Genomic DNA, 16,457 nt, shown 5'->3' on the forward strand with positions numbered 1-16,457 from the left:
ACTCAGTAAATAGTTTTTTTAATGAAGTGCTTTACAATCACATTTTCACTATACAGGTTGAATGACCCTTCCTTAGGGAGTGTCATCATTTACATTTGCAGAGGCCAGTTAACATAACAGTTACAATTTGTAGGGTTTACACGTGAAGCAATGAACAAACTTTCCATTTCAAATGGCGTATAGTGTATTCACACTAGATTCTCACTGCTTTGTCTTAACATCCTATGTCTGCATAAGGGAAATGCATGTGGCTGGAGTAGGTCTGATGTAGTACAGGCAGGAGGACAGGACATGTCTTTATTGCTAGATGATGAGGTTTGGTAACATGCTACGCAGCTGCCTTCTGACTCCGCTCCACTGCCATTCTCTCCAGGCGCTCAGCGTAGAATCCATTGAAGTCCAGTCTGTAATATTGCACAAATTGAAAACAAAATTTTGTCCATTACATAGAAACATAACTTTTGACAAATTATCACTGAACATAAAAACAACAATTTACAGAATACTTAGTAAACATCCTGTGGTGCATATGTACACCATATTGAATATTGAATATTGATTGATTATTCTATAACAGCGTGTCTCAAAATGCTGTCATGAGATGTAGCCCTTCACGTTGTTTTGGACAATTTGGCATGACTGTGTGAATTATGAATAGAGCAAGTTTGAGAACCACTCAAATAAATAAATTGTAGGTGTTAAAACTACACGCACTTATTTTTAGCTCAGAGTAATGTTCTTTACTAATACAAGATCTTTGATGTTGTTAATGCGTTGCTGTGGAGAACAGTTCAGCTTTAAGAGTTTTTATGTTGCTCTGTTATCAATTTGCTCACTCTATCAACATCTTTAGTGACAACTAATTAAATCTGTTACAGCTACACTTGGTAGCAAGTGACGATGTGAATATCAGCATAAAATCATTGTGAATCAGCACCCTAGTGCTGACTGTGACACTGTTGTAGTCCTAACAAAATGCTGTTATAAGTCAGCAAGTGTGTTTTATGCTCAGGCTCTACCTGTAGATGATGCTGATCATGCTGTGTTCACAGTCATTGGTGCTGTAGATGCTCAGCTTGTCCAGCAGGTCTAGCAGCAGCATGCTGAAGTTACTGTCAAACTTGCTGATGGTGACTTCTAATCCAGAGTCTGACTGCACGGTGTCCACATTCCCAGCTAAGAACTGCAACAAAAAGTGTACGCATTCAACATCTGTGCTGTTGCTGTGGATTTAATAAAGTAATTAAGTTTTATTTCAGCTCAGTCATATTTCGGTAAATACTTTTGTCGGTAGCCTCTTCTTCTGTGCTTCGTCAGCCTGTTCGTTTTGAGTAGTAGCTCCATCTATAGTTCCTTGTTGGAGAGAGAGGCGTTCCAACCTCATACTCTGAGTGAAACGCTACATTAGTGAAAATGACATTCAGTTAGAACCTCATATGTTGATTTCCATGACGGCTGTTAGTTTTAGCTTTAGTATGGGCTGTGAAAGGATTATTATCATTGTGATCAATCACTGGCTATCTGTGGGTCGATTAAACTTGTGGATGATTAATTCTGATTGTAACTGAACATGATTAATTGAAACAAATCTACATTCCTAAAAATGACCAAAAAAAAACTTGTCTGTAAACAGCTGAAACAGACAACAGCAGGTCGATGTACGTTTGTTTTTATTCTGTGACCAATCCGAATGATGGAATTATTATTATGTAAGAATGTCAAGAAAAATGATTTAGCTGAGAGGGTTTTTTAAGCCTGAGGTTCTGTGCTAATACAAATAAATTTTACTGGTTGTAACGGTTGTATCAAATGTGTACTTATGTCCCTAAGTGGTTGACAGTGGAATTATTGGATAAACAATTCATATCATTCTGCCAATATGTTTAAAATACAGTAAAATTTCAGACTTCATCACAAATTGATGAACATGATTAAAGACCACATTTTGACAGCACTAGTTTTGGTATAAACAAACCTGCATGCAGTTTGTAAACATGACGCAGACAGACATGAGTTTGGAGAAGATCCTCAGAAGCTCGGGATTGGTGAGCATACAGTCTTTCAGGCAGTTGTCCAAGAAGCTGGTATGATGGCAGAGCACATCATCAATGTTTGAGGCCTGGAGAAAGAGACAGAGTTTGTTACCAATCTGTGAACATCAAGTCAGGAGCGTAGCCACAATCAGTTTAGATCAGCTCAGGGAAATAGGTGTTCGCACCGTCTTCAGGTTGTTCTCCATGATGTGCCAGGTGGGCTCGATCACCTCAAACATCATGTAGTACTGGATGTTCTGCACAAAGTTTAGCATGCGCTGTCGCAGGGCAAATGCAGCAGCAAACCTGTAAACACAGGAGTTTTTTTAAAGGCATGTAGAGACTGTTTTGCAGCTTTTATAGAAAATAATAATCATATGAAAGACCAAGACAGCTCACCATTTTGCAGAATGTAAAGAGTACTGCTTGAAATCCTTGTTGCTGATCCACACGTTACACAGCATCCTCTCAACGTGCTTACAAAAAAACATGTGTCTGAACAACATTTGGTACCTCGTCAACGCTTTCCTGGGAACACAAACCAAACCAGAACACATTTACTATTTTTGTTATTCAGTTGCTATTATTTTTTAATTGATTATAGTTTTAAATCCAATTGGAAAAGGCAAACACAGCTGATTCCATGTGTCTAAACATACAGTACACAGATTCTCTAAGGCACAGAGTTACATTAGATATTTTAAGTCTTGCTTAGTACAGTATGAGTGTAGTTGTAAAGTCTCCAAATCATGACCAAAGTAGTTGTTAACCCCACAAGGGGGAACTCCATGGTTGGCAAGTAGACCTTTGTTTAAAAGGTCCACAAGGGGAAAAAAACAAGCCTCCTCCTCCTCACATGGTTAAAAAAGTTGGTTATTATTTGAACAAGGAGGTTATTGTCTTATAACTAGTTTGAGGCACTTTGGTTCAGAGGCAATGTCTCTGTCATTGGTGTGGAACCCCAGGGTTCACCTCCTGGTTAGGGCAGTTGGTACCTTCCAGTGGACTCACCACCCACAGGAAGGTTCAGGGGGGTTGGTACGGTGCAGTGTGATTTGAGTGGCGGTCATGGAGACTGCTGCCCCCGCGACCCGGTAACAGATAAGCGGATGAAAATGCCAGTTCCTGTGTGATTGAAATGGTATAGGTTGAAACTGCTAAACCCTGCAAACCAAGGACATTCCAGTTGTTTGTAGTCCAACATTAAGAGATGATTGAGGTTCTACCCTGACTGAAACTTTTATTCTTAAGTGGTTTCTTCTGTCCTTTGCCTCTTGCAGTCAAATTGAGTCTGTTAGGGTTTGATTCAAGACAAACTAGACAAATGTTCTTTCACCTAAAAAATCCTGGCACTTTTCTACCTGTTGATGATGAGGGACAGCGGCCACTTGACTATGTAGTCGAAGGAAAAAGCCTCCAGTCCACTGAGGGCCACATCGGCCGCTTCTGCATTGATTATGGCCTTTTCTTGTTTGGTCTCGATAGCCAGCACCCGTAGCAGCTGAGTGATGACATCATGAGGCATCAGGTCAATCTGTGGAAAGAAGAGAGTAACACTGTGAACAGACGTGACTAATACACAGTATCATGAGATAAATCTGTGACCAAAGCAAGATGAGAGCAAGGAGCTAGGGATGGTGAAATTATGGAGAAAAAGAAGGTCTATGTTGATTTCCATTTGCTGTTTGCATTGCTCTTTGTTACTTCTGCTTTTTCAAAAATTTCAAGACCTTGAGCTGATGTGTCAGAGCTGATGAACGTTATGACGTAAATGCTAAACGATTGCCAATAATTCTTCCATATTAACAAACCAATAACACTGGGTCTTATTTGATCATTGCACAGACAAAATAGTGTGCATACAAACAAATCTGTGCTTTATCAATATTTTATGACAGGGATTTGTTCCTACTCTGGAAACAAATTCTAAACTTTCTCAGATGGAGTTGAGGCCAGCAAAACCTTGGTTGGTTTGCTTGAAAAACATGTTCTTTTACATTAGAATTTTCACATACTAGAAAGATTAGGTGCCTCTAAATACAGTTTCTGCACAGACTCAGATATCCACCAACACTGATTTCTACAAAAAGAGTCATATGTGTAAACTTTTTTCCCTTTGTTTCTTGAACTGACCAACATCAAGACACTAGAGGAACATTAGTAAATGAGGCCCGTTGTTAGGTTTGACCTTATCGTGAGGTTACAAACACTTGTGACTCTGACATTAAAGGAGCTTCTTAACAACACGCAACACATGAAATAATGGTCTGTCTTTGCTTTATTTGTAGATATGTCAAGAAGCTCATTTTTGTTCTTATTTTAAAGTATTGTCCATCAAAAAAACAGAATAACTGGAAAGAATAGACCAAATAGTCCTAGGCAAAAACAGCACATACAGGAGGGAGCATGCAATACTTGTGCACTCACTCTCTGCCTGTTTGTGGGAAAGTATAAGTGAATATTACACATAAATCATGTAGATACACTTGAGATGCAGTGACAAACGTACCATAAAAACAGAACTACAATACATCAGAGAGTAAAACCTTTCCTAAGGTAATATGGCTGTAGGGGCAGCTTTACTACACACATACAGCAGTACAGTAAACAAACAGTGCAATCACATTGAAGTTAACAGTTGGGCTGTTTGTGATTAGAAAATCGCCACCAGTGAAATTAATGAAAATAATGATAAGCATAGAGTTTATGCTTAGGTAAATTACAGAGCTTATATAACTGAAATAACCATAGATTCAAACCACAGTCTTCTGATCTCAGACAGTTGGGGGCGAACACAGCATAACATAACAGTATCATTTTTATCACCTTTTTTACTGTTGCTGCGACTCAATTGGCTGTTTAGACACTAGCATCAACAAGTAGTTTTGCAGGCAATCTTTACTGCTAATTCTTATCAGTTAACTAAAAAACACCTACCTTGAGGTCATCTTTGAAAGGATCAGTGTTGGCTGTGCTCATTCTTAGAGCGAGCTCCAGCAGGGCCTCCAACCTGGGAGGAACAATATCGTCCACTGGCTTTTTGAGCTCCTCCTCTGTCAGGTCCATGAAGTGTACAAAGAAATCACCTTTGTCCATCAAAAAGTAGTGTTTAATGGATCTGTGTGGAATCCCCCCCACCCGCACCAAAAAGGAAGTAGAAAATCAGTTAATATCAGACATCCCTAGTATACAGAGCCAATAATGATTTACTATGACTACTGCATTTATTTTGACAGCCTAATAAATAAATCAGGATTATTTACCTCAGGCGTGACACCAGCTCCTTTTCTTCCATAAGGAAGTCCAGCAGAACTTTGCTGGCATAGTTGTAGGCCTTTTCTATCTGCTCCACGTAGGCCCGTTCCTTTAAAGTGTACAGAACCTCCTTAGCATCTGGGCACGTCACATCTCGACCACACTCCCGTACCACATTGAGGTATTTGCCTAAAAAAGATTTTAGACATAAAAAAAAAACAAAAAAAAAACTTTCTTGTCCCATCTGAACTCTGGAGTGTTGTTCTGCATTTAGGGCTTTACCTGTACTTAATATTTTGTCTGCCATTTTCTGTAAAAAAGAGGGAATACGGTGCTGTACAATGGTGTATCTCTGGTCCCAGTACTTGTCATTGTAGTCTTCCTGAATCTTCTCCTTCTGCAGCTCGTGCTCCTCCACCATGAACTCACTGCAGGTACACAGTATATGTAAATCAGGCCGACTCACTGGTATTTCATCATTTCATTTCATGGTACTTCATCGTTCATGGATTGCTCCTGATAGGGGTGCACCTGTATGGATCTTTGATGATTCCCCTATAGATCCACTTCTCTAGTATTTCAAAGTAAGGGACACTGGCTGCTTTGGTGAGGTAAAGACACAGTTCCTGAGCCTGGCTATCTCCAGTGTAGTTGAATGTTCGATCATGCAGGAGACTCAGTGTTGACCCACCCATACACTCTCCTTTATCCAGCGAGGATGCTGAAAAAAGTAATGGAATAAAATTTATTTCATTTTCTAAAGGTATTTGTTAAATAATAAACAAACTACACTCTCTAAACTGTTGAGGAATCAACAGGAGAGAGACAGACAAAAATTGTGCTTTCTAAGCCGAAACAAAAACCTAGGTTACGCAGCCCTCTAGTGGTTTAAATGAGGAGCTATCGTTCAAAGAGAAGCTGAAGTGTCTCACTGTCCTTCAGTTTTATGCCAATATTGGGAAAAATATTGGCTTAAAACTTTCATGTAACATTGTAACATTTTTTTCTATGAGTGTTTATATTGAAAATACAGCTAAAAACTAACTACAAATGACAATAATGTTACTTAGAAATTCATTTAATTTCAGTGCCAAAACATTCTATAAAGATAATAAAATATTTGGTACCAATAGATGCTAGTATCTCCATGGTCCTCATGGTGGGCTGAATATAGAACCACAGCTTCTGCAGAGACAGCAGGCCCTGTCGCTGGAGGTGTTCCAGCTGAGTGACCAGGATCAGGTATTCCTTCATTAGAGTTCTCATTGCAGCAGTGAGAGCGTGGTTCACCTGGCCATACTCAAAGGATGACTTCTCCTCGATAAAACTGAGGCACACAGTTTAATAGTGTTTTTAATAGCACAGTAACAAACTAAAGAGAGCATTTTATACACTCACCGTGTCACAGTGGAGTAATATGAAGCCACTGGTAGTATTCTGTTAACCAGCTCTTTGACAGAGAGGTCCAGTGTTGAATCAACAATGAAGGAGCGGTTCTGTCTCCCCAGGACAGGCTGAGCTGTAATGTCTCTGCCATCAACTCCAATCAGGACAAAGAGCAGATCTTCCACCAGAGTTTGTTCTTGAGCAGCCAAGGGCATTGTACCTGAGGGCATGTGTTATTAGGACCAACAATAACGCCATGAAATTTTACACTATACTTTCTTATTACATGTTAAATCCTGAGCTTTGTTTTATCAAACCTCTGCATTGTGAACACTTGGTAGTGCATTTGTTTGGGAAAAAATCTTTACCTTTGTAACTGCTGGATTTCACCATGACATCAGATCAGGGATCAGGCTGCTTAATTATACTGTTGCCAAAGTAATAATTGTAATCTCTGTGTTGCTGTACCCTCATTTGCTGTACCCCTTAATTTCTGAAGTGTGCGAACAGCATTGATAAATTGTGTACTTTTGCAAATATCTCACCAACGGGCACATTTGGATCTCCTGGAGGGTTGGGGCTGGTGATAAAGTCACCAAGGAGAGCAGGACGGTCGTAGACCCAGTTAGGAAACACAGGAATGGGCTGGGTAGGGTTTTTCTTGTTGTGCTTGTCTCTCAACATCTTCCTTGTTACTTCAGCAGGCTACAGGCAGTGAATAACAGGATGCATTGATTACAGTGTATGGTTTTATGGATGCCTTTTGTTTATTTTGTTTTCTCAAGTTAACAGTAAGTTTTAAATGTCACTGGATCTGAGAATAAAATACTAACCAGTGGAGCACTGGAGCTGGCTGTAACATTGCCGAGCTTCTTCCGCAGCTCCTCCAGTTCCTGCATTGATATCTTGGTGGTGGTCTGAGGCAGAGTGTAACTGGCTGTGGTTGTGGATGTTGTGTTTGCTGATGAATCTGCTCTTTCTTTGGCATTCTGCTGCAGACACTGAAGCGTCTGCAGAAAAATATTCTAAATAAATACATGTTTTGGTTTCATGTTGAGCTAAATGCACCACTTTGGTTGGTACATTATATTAATGTTTTACAATCCATTTATGCTTGCTTCAAAATTTTCTGTGAGAGGGTCAGGTCTCAAAACATCACACTAATTACTATTACTATATATTTTACTTTACCTTTGCTACATCAAAACATCTCTTATTTAGTACCTTTTTAACACTTTATATGTAATTACTGTGCGTGAAAAGTTATGTATATTTTTCCATTATGTGCTTGATTACCTCTTTATCCTCGCAGAGTTTGGAGAGCAAATAGACCAAAGGGTCGAGGTTTCGGACATTTTTGGACTTCAGCTCTTCATACTTTCTCAGGAAGTCTTCAGGAGTATCAGAGAACTCTGCCAATTTGACCTTAAATAAAAAATGTTCCGCATTTAAAAACATAATGGTATGACAAAAGGCACACAAACTCCACTGTCCTGTTTGTTAACTCACAAGATTCTGTTTACTTAAAGGGTTAGAATCATTCACCTGTTTGTTTTTTAACTGGTTACCACTTAAGGACTAGTAAGTATTTTTCCTCATTTTATTTTGTATGTCATGTTTATGTTTGTCAATGGACACTTGATACATTTTAGGTGCGATAACTCCTGGCTTCTTCAGACTTTATAGATGGACACATCCTGTAAGGTCTTCCACTCACCACGCTGGTTCGAGGACGCCACTTCTTCATGTTCCCTTTGAGCTCACCGTCTCGTAAGTTAATTATTATTAGTGTTGAAACACAAATAATAACATTACTGCCAGGTTACATCCACTCTGTATAGAATGCATTTAGTCTTGGTGTGAACTTTATCTTTCTAGTAAAAAAAAAAGCATTTATAATACTAGATTCCTGCTCTTGTACACTGCAGTGTAGATTAGAGTATCAAAACGCCTATACATTGCATTTTTCTTGGATACTACACTTCAAAGTATCAAAGGTTTCTTCGTATTCATTGCTTCTCTTATGAATTGGAATTCTTTGAACGTGAGGCAGTCAGACGTTGTAGACTGAGATTATTCATTTGCAGTAGGATTTTTTCCCTACTCATTTAATTCCAGAAATGTCACATCAATAATTTCTACTGTCACAAATGTCTTGTGTTTTAAGGATTGTACAAATATTGCGAAAAGAAAATTGCCAACCTTTGCACTGTGAGCAGAGACAGTCGTGGTGACATAAGGAGTCCTGTGTTTCTGCAGTAAGTCAATGTAACCTTCAGCTCCATCACCTCCTCGGACATGAAGTAGGCTGAGCAATTCGTTTACGTCATGATGAATCTTATACTCACTCATGGCTCAAGCAGCTGAAAGAACAACATAAGTAAATTATTGTAACATTTTGTTAACAAGCTGTTAAAAACAAATGATAAGTGATAATTAATGATTAAAGTATTGTCAATAGAAACGCTATCAAAATTAGCAATAGACCTGGTAGCCTTTAGTTGTACATTCTGTATGCTGTAATTAGTTGTATACATACATACATATATGCGTGCACTAATTACACTGTCGTTACCGCAAAAAAGAGTAAACAATTCTTATTTGTTGCTATCAGGCTAACTAGCCTAAATCATTTGAGGTAAACGAGCCTGGATGATGCTAACGAGCTAAGTATTTCAGAACGACGCATATCGTTCAAGTGCAAAAATACTGTTCTTCAGTAATTGCACGTGTTATAACATAACAAATCCGCGTCTGAGCACTAACCTGTCAGCAATGTGACAACAAACACAACATCAGTGTAAACTGTATCAGAGATGAGACAGCGCGCCTGCTACTAGTCAAACTCTTCTTTAGTAGTGGTGCCTGTCGTTTTCGATGTCCTTACATTGCAACACTGCCCCCACAGTGTATGTGGCAAATAAAAAAAAGCTTCGTTAGACTTGTGAATACGTGAAAAGTAACCATAAAACATACAAACGTTAGGTTTGCAGGATACTAAAACAATTGTGTATATACTGTACAACTTTTTTCAAACATCTTCAATGCAAAACCCTTTGAACATTTATGTGATATGATATTCAGTTGTCTGTAATTACGTTTTTCTTTGCCAACTTCGTTATATTATATAGTCTTTCAATGGATATTGTCCCATGTTATAATTATTGACATATATTCAACAGCTTGAGGTAATCTTTAATTGTAAATTTGTTTATCAGTTTATCATCATGGCCATTTATTGCTCTTTTGTAAACTTGTTAGATTTCACCTAACTATACTTTATATTACTTTATATATGTACTACATATATATTTACTTTACATTTTTACAAGCAAATTAAAAAATACATCTTAAATTAATTTTAAACAAATCTAGTGCTCAACCCCATTATTTCGATATCTGAACTCGTTATATTCGTCTATTGATCAGACGTAAAGCGTTAGTATTCTACAGCTTGAACACATTTTATTTTGAAACTCCATGACATGACGGAAGTAAACAATAATAACGTCACAGCCCGGAAGCATTATGTTTCTGTGATTAACGTTTGAATAGACAAGAATGAGCAATATTTGTTGAGAAAAAAATATTAAACGTAATGCTTGCAACATCTCTCATGTTGTAATATTATCAGATACTCGTCTTTTCGCGTGTGGAGGTAAAGGCTGTCGAGTGTGAGCAGCAACGCCCCGATGAAAGCCTGTCCGTCGGAGAAAAATAAGCTCGCAGTGTTTACTATTTGGTGGAAAGGGGGCTGTTTCCCCGCAGTGTGCTGTTAGCTATTAGTGCAGTTATTGAGTGTTTGACTGGTGAAGAAGAAAAAGGAAAAGAAACATGGCAGAACTGCATGTCGTGGAACCGAGCGGTACTGGCCCCATAGACCAGCCGGAGCACCGTGACGTCCGCGGCTCCGTGCGCCTTGCTTCGCCCACACTCATGGTTCCTGTTCGCAGCAGCCAGCTTAGTCCCGGAGCGGTGTCGAGCGGTTGCAGCGGTGCAGGACGCTCGGTGTTCGGTTTCCCAGGGAAGAGTAACCCGGGATCGCCGTCAGAACCGGGTGACAAGCCGGGCTCACGCTGGGTTCGACTCAATGTCGGTGGGACCTACTTTATCACGACCAAGCAGACGTTATGCAGGGACCCTAAGTCCTTCTTGTTTCGACTGTGTCAGGAAGACCCGGACCTGGATTCCGACAAAGTGAGTCAATACTCTTATAAATGGTCCAGATCTATTTAAATTACTCTAATTCTAGATCCACCTTGACTTCCAACAGTAAACAGATAAGCGTCCTAATGTATTACAACTAAATAGTAGGCACTATTAGTAGATATTAATAGATTAGTAGATCTACTTGTAGTAGATGTGACATTTCAACAGCTTTTTACTGGGATTTATATTGAATATATTAAGTAAAATGAATTGTTATTACAGGATGAAACAGGAGCGTACCTGATCGACAGGGACCCTACATACTTTGGGCCAATCCTAAATTACCTCCGACATGGAAAACTGATCATGGACAAAAACCTGGCTGAAGAAGGTAAAGTCAACAAAGACCCAACATTAAACGAATGCTAATATTATATAATATATATAATATTATATATAATGTTATATTCAGTAATGGGATCAACAACAAAGCTGCAGGGCTGCTGTCAGATTTCTGGTCGATTGAACAGATTTTTATATAGCTATATGTTTTAGAAATATTAAACATTGAACGTTCTAAATAACATCATGAATACATTCGCCATTCGCCTCAATATCCAACTTCAATACATTGAAGACATGTGCAATAAGGTATAATATTTCTCTTTTTTAGGAGTTCTTGAAGAAGCCGAGTTCTACAACATTGCATCACTAGTCAGGCTGGTGAAAGAGAGGATACGCGACAATGAGAACCGGACATCTCAGGTACATTTGGAAGGAGTAGAATTGTCAGATAAATTCCAAATCCAATCTTTGTTTTAGTGTAATGGTACCTAATATACATTTATGGTACAAATGAACTGTGTCTTTGTGTACGTCAGGGCCCTGTGAAGCATGTGTATCGAGTACTGCAGTGCCAAGAGGAGGAACTCACACAGATGGTGTCAACCATGTCAGATGGTTGGAAGTTTGAGCAGGTGAAGGAAAATACAATACAAAATAGAGCAAAGCATCCCGTAGTTATATTTATGTTTCTGTTGTAGTTTCTCTAAAGTTTTTTTTTTTCAACTAATTTCTTGGAGGCACAGACAAAGAATTTAAGATTACAAAACATTAAGAGAAAACATTGTAGTACCATTTTATTCAAAAATGACTGACACTGCCTGTTCCTTGTTTATGTAGCTCATAAGCATTGGCTCTTCATATAACTACGGCAATGAAGACCAAGCTGAGTTTTTATGTGTGGTTTCTCGGGAACTCAACAACTCCACTAACGGTATTGTCATCGAACCTACTGAAAAGGCCAAGGTGAGTGACCTGTGTTGCAAATTGAAATGGAGCAGTGTGACTTTAGCCTAAGAATCTTGTTGAGCCTTAGTTGGATTTGCTTGGCTTTGTTTTATTATTCCCTTTTCTTCCAGATTCTCCAGGAACGAGGTTCAAGGATGTGAAAAGTTAACCACACCTTAAGTTGAAAACAACGCCCTGAACATTTTTCATGAGTTTACGCCCTTACCTACACCTGCCTGCCATCACAAAAAACATTATTGTGGTCATTATCCAACCAACCTTTCCCATTCACCCTTCCTCTTGACTCCATTGGTGTTCCTGTCCATAGTGGCGGGGCTCTCCATTATAAGCCTTCTCCTGCAGCTCTTCAACACAAATCTGACTTTTCTTTTTTCCTCTGCTCCTTTGAAGCCTTGTGAGGAGTTTAACACAATTTGCATGATGGTTTTCTTTTGGTCATTGACATGGCTGAGTTGGTGGAACCCCAGCACAAAGCTGTTACACTTCCCTCTTGGTCGTCTGCATTTCTTTTATTTTCAGTTCAGCTGACAGTGATTTCGCCCACTCTAGACACGTGGCTTTGTGGATTTAGTGGAAACCTCCTCAGGACTCTCAAAGAATGCAAAGTGACAAACACATTGTCATTGAATGAGCCTCCTTCTTTACATAAATCTGATCCTGGTGCAGGCTCTCTAACTGTGGCTCTTGTATCTGGCTGTCTGCATCTCTGCGCTCCCAGACTCCTCAGCTGAGCCAGGAGGTCCAGAGGTTGGTGGATAAGGGGGATCATTTCAAGGCAGCCCCACACAGAGTCCAAATGCTCTCTATGAGCCACTGTGCTGTGACATTTCCTCTACTCTTGCCAGATTTGAGAATCAGCTCAAATGAGTGATCACTGATCACTCGTTCACTCATGTAAAACACACACTCACATACACATACATCTTGTTTTAACAATTCTGGCGCCTCCTTTCCTCTTGTTGGCTGTCTTCAAGTTTAAATTGATTTCTTCTCACATGGAACAAATTCTGTGATGTTCTATCTCAAAACAAAACAATTGATTAAAAAAAGACTACACTTATAGTATGTACAAAATATCAAGGCATGTGAGGGATTTATATAACTCCATATAGGCTTCATGAAGAAATTATGAGAATCTGAATGCAAATGGTGTAATTTTTGATTTGTGGATCATAGTTGTCATTTTTTTCACACAATGTGGTGGAGGAGTTTATTTAAAAAGAGAAATATCAGTTTTCCTTTCCTCAACCTCTGACATGGGTGAGAGATTTTGTATGCAGTGCCTCTGCTTTCTGTCTATGACTGAAATACAGTATCACGATTTCTTTCAGCTGCACGTTTACTGTAGTGTTCCACAGGAAAAAAAAGGTTCTTACTATGTTTTCACTTAAATATCCTACTTTGATATCTTGCATATCTTAAAATTGTAACTGGGGACAAAGAAAATTACTCAGTGTTATTTCTGTTTGTTCAGAAACGTGCAACGTGGCGGGGAAATATCTCTGTAGCCGGTCTGTGAGCTGCCTCAAAAACTCCAAAACACTCTCTCCTCTCCATGGCTTTTTGCTCTTTTCACACTCGTTTTCAGTCACTTTGCAGCTACCACTGCTGCTACTCTTCAATTTTTATACCAACATGACTGTGTTTCCTTGCATTCTGCAGCACTTTGTAGCAGCTGTAGTGCAAACGGGTTTTCTCCTTATTTTCCAAGCCCACAGGATCCTCAGCTGAAGAGTTCAGATTGTCAGTGAACCTGGCAGATAGTTTGAACACCCAGCTTTTGTTTGAAATGGAACAGAACTTTATCCTGCAGCAGAAAGACAAACCTGGCTTAAGTGTTTCTCTGAAAACATGCTATACATGAAGTTAGTCATTGCCGTTTTCATCATACAGGATGATGTTTGTGGCCCAGGTCTGGCTCGTGTGACACTTTTATTTGGGCATCATCTAGCATGGAATAACACTAATTGAGTCGTCAACATCTATTTGCTAAGTCTAGGTTGTAACCAGGCTTCTGAACTGTCTCAACTTAGGTAGTGTTAAAATTTTACAACATAGAACTTGTCCATGAGTAACTTAATGTAACATGTAAGCCATGTTTGCATCAAGAGCTGTGCATATGTAGCTGAGATGATGAGATTTCTCTCAGTTAGGGTTTAAGTGATTAAGTTTAAGGGTTTGAGTGACGTTTCACCTCATCGACGTGCCGCCCTTTGTAAAAATATTTGATGCAGTTACATTATATCAAGCATGATCAAACAATGCATTTATAGGCTAAAGAAAAAGTACCATAGCTGTTGTTGTGCTCCCTGACTGTTTCTTTCTTATTACTGTTTTTTTTTATTATTATTATTATTTGACCTCAAGCGTGTGCCGTGCAGTTATATTCTCCTCAAGGAGTTGTGTGCTTGTGTGTGTGCTGCTAAATATTTCCAATATTGCATTCAGGAGCAATTTTCCCCCTTCCTTGTTGTTCTCTGGACCTTCACAAAGCACCTTGGTTGTTGTTTCCTCTTGTCTGTGTCCAGTGTTGTGCCTTTGACCTGTGTTGTGCACAGTTGTAGCCCCTATCCTTTCATGAGGCGCCTCTCATACCTTAAAAAAAATCCATGCGGCATCTGCCTGAGGAGAGATGATTAATGCGGTTTAAAGCTTGGTTTCACTTGTTGGTGTTTTATTGAGAGCCAAGCCAAACAAACCAACTATCCTCTTTCTATAAAATTAAAAACGAGTGACCTTTTTTGTGCCATTGCATTGAGCCAAATCCAAACACAATCCCTTACACTCCTACAGATTCAAACTTGTGATTGTCTCTGCTGTAAACACTTTGATTTGTATTGTGCTTCCAGCAGCTGTGAGTGCTGGGGAAGCAGTTTCGCTCCTCCTCCTATCTTAGTAAAAACCTCCAGCAGTGCACTTGTAATCAGAAATCAATTGAGGTACAAACTGAATATTTATTTGGCCTCATCTTATCCTTTGGTTGCATGCTAAAGCTGTTTCATCTGATTCCATTTAAAGCACTTATGATGTATCTGTCACCATTGTGAACCCAGTTTCATTGTAACCTTGGTCGTGTTGTTCAGTGGTTCCCATCCTTAGGATGCTTTGCAACCTGAGAAAAAAATGTAATTATTAATTCTGCAATGTGTGTTATTAGCTGACATTGTCTATTGATACGAATGATCTTTGAAGACTTGGTTATTTCTTAGTGTAGTAGTATATCAGGGAAAATGCATTGGAGTTAAATACTAACATTGAAAGAAAAAGAAGAAGAAGAGATCCAAACAGACGAGCTACAGAGCTGCTTTTGTGGCCAAAGTTCTTTAAAGGACCATTAATTAAAAATTAGCTAAAATAATTCTATCTTTCATGTCTATTGGCAGAAATGAGATAAGGAATAATATTCTTTTATTTATAACAGAAACAGGTCTTTAAGGTGGAATTAATTTTGTACAGACATTTATTATTCCCTCACAGTCCTCTGTGTTGGTGTCAATTTACCAAAGTACATTAAGTACAGTATCTCTATTAACCAGATGGTGTTTTTACGTGTACTAAATTTATAAAGTTGCATTTTCTAATACATACATTTTGAGACAATTCTTAGTTGTCTAGGTCATTTCCTTTGTCAGGCATTTAAAAAAAAATTCTTGAGACATTTTAAGCATCTTAAGTAAGACTTAAATACTGTGTTTCTTTAAGATGTTTCTGACCAAGAAGCCTTGATTGTTCTTTTTCAAGAGATGCAAAACCCTCTTGATTGGGAGGTTTCAAACTTGTTGAACATGTAAAGGATCACAGTCTGCGACTCTGTTCTTTTTTTTCAATTTACTTTGTTAAGAAGCCAAAAAAGGTTGGGAACCACTGATGTTTATATATTTTCAATGTGAATATAATAATTGTCGACTCAAGCAAATATTTTAAAAGACAAAAAGCAAATATAACTTTTAGTTTTTACTTTAAGATGCACTAGCTAATCTACAGGTGATGTGCAATGTTAACAAATCTGCAAAAAGCATATATATATAAACAGTATAAATATATATATATGTATATATATATATATATCTGTTAATTGGGCACGTGAAAACAGAAGAGCATGCATTGAGATTATGGTGCTGTGTACTGGATTTTGTCTGACCTCTGTGTTAGTGCAAAGTGTATTTGATGCATGGTGGCAGCGGAATAAAAAAAGGGCATGGTCCTGTGGTTGGTAGGTGTAGAATTAACATGGTCTACAGTTGGTCTACGACCAAACATGTTCTCTACTTACATGTTCTGTTGCCTTGTTGATTTTTCTTTCTTTTCTTCGATACATTGGTT

At 38.7% G+C, this 16,457-nt stretch overlaps 2 protein-coding genes across 3 annotated transcripts; one reads left to right on the forward strand and one right to left on the reverse strand.

Annotated features, from left to right (window-relative positions):
• Positions 1-2: 2 nt before the first annotated feature.
• On the reverse strand, positions 3-9,564 carry tubgcp2 (tubulin gamma complex component 2). 2 transcript variants are annotated; one of them, XM_008337597.3, is made up of 18 exons: positions 9,441-9,564; positions 8,877-9,037; positions 7,971-8,099; positions 7,508-7,684; positions 7,220-7,379; positions 6,687-6,894; positions 6,416-6,615; positions 5,820-6,009; positions 5,571-5,716; positions 5,297-5,477; positions 4,971-5,151; positions 3,395-3,567; positions 2,433-2,561; positions 2,219-2,339; positions 1,976-2,119; positions 1,283-1,399; positions 1,020-1,183; positions 3-404 (listed from the first exon to the last, which is right to left on the reverse strand). In XM_008337597.3, the coding sequence occupies exons 2-18, from the start codon at positions 9,024-9,026 to the stop codon at positions 329-331; spliced, it is 2,646 nt and encodes an 881-aa protein (XP_008335819.1). In that variant the 5' UTR covers positions 9,027-9,037; positions 9,441-9,564; the 3' UTR covers positions 3-328. The 2 variants fall into 2 exon arrangements, with proteins under 2 accessions (XP_008335819.1, XP_008335820.1); XM_008337598.3 differs by lacking the exons at positions 8,877-9,037; positions 9,441-9,564 and adding an exon at positions 8,392-8,851.
• A 530-nt stretch (positions 9,565-10,094) lies between these two features.
• kctd2 (potassium channel tetramerization domain containing 2) lies at positions 10,095-14,874 on the forward strand. Its single transcript, XM_008337599.3, has 6 exons — positions 10,095-10,871; positions 11,106-11,214; positions 11,497-11,588; positions 11,705-11,800; positions 12,006-12,131; positions 12,245-14,874. The coding sequence occupies exons 1-6, from the start codon at positions 10,509-10,511 to the stop codon at positions 12,272-12,274; spliced, it is 816 nt and encodes a 271-aa protein (XP_008335821.1). The 5' UTR covers positions 10,095-10,508; the 3' UTR covers positions 12,275-14,874.
• The last annotated feature ends 1,583 nt before the right edge of the window (positions 14,875-16,457 follow it).

Source organism: Cynoglossus semilaevis, unplaced genomic scaffold, assembly GCF_000523025.1.
Source record: "Cynoglossus semilaevis isolate Cse_v1.0 unplaced genomic scaffold, Cse_v1.0 scaffold1563, whole genome shotgun sequence".
Taxonomy (NCBI): Eukaryota; Metazoa; Chordata; class Actinopteri; order Pleuronectiformes; family Cynoglossidae; genus Cynoglossus; species Cynoglossus semilaevis.

Excerpts from the sequence above, each read along its gene's own strand:
- tubgcp2 (XM_008337597.3), bottom strand. The coding sequence starts at position 9,026 with ATGAGTGAGTATAAGATTCATCATGACGTAAACGAATTGCTCAGCCTA. Across the intron at positions 8,100-8,876 it reads TCTCTGCTCACAGTGCAAAG|GTCAAATTGGCAGAGTTCTC; the intron begins GTTGGCAATTTT and ends TTTTTATTTAAG. Across the intron at positions 7,685-7,970 it reads AACTCTGCGAGGATAAAGAG|ACGCTTCAGTGTCTGCAGCA; the intron begins GTAATCAAGCAC and ends ATTTTTCTGCAG.
- kctd2 (XM_008337599.3), top strand. The coding sequence starts at position 10,509 with ATGGCAGAACTGCATGTCGTGGAACCGAGCGGTACTGGCCCCATAGAC. Across the intron at positions 11,801-12,005 it reads ATGGTTGGAAGTTTGAGCAG|CTCATAAGCATTGGCTCTTC; the intron begins GTGAAGGAAAAT and ends TTGTTTATGTAG. Across the intron at positions 12,132-12,244 it reads AACCTACTGAAAAGGCCAAG|ATTCTCCAGGAACGAGGTTC; the intron begins GTGAGTGACCTG and ends CTTTTCTTCCAG.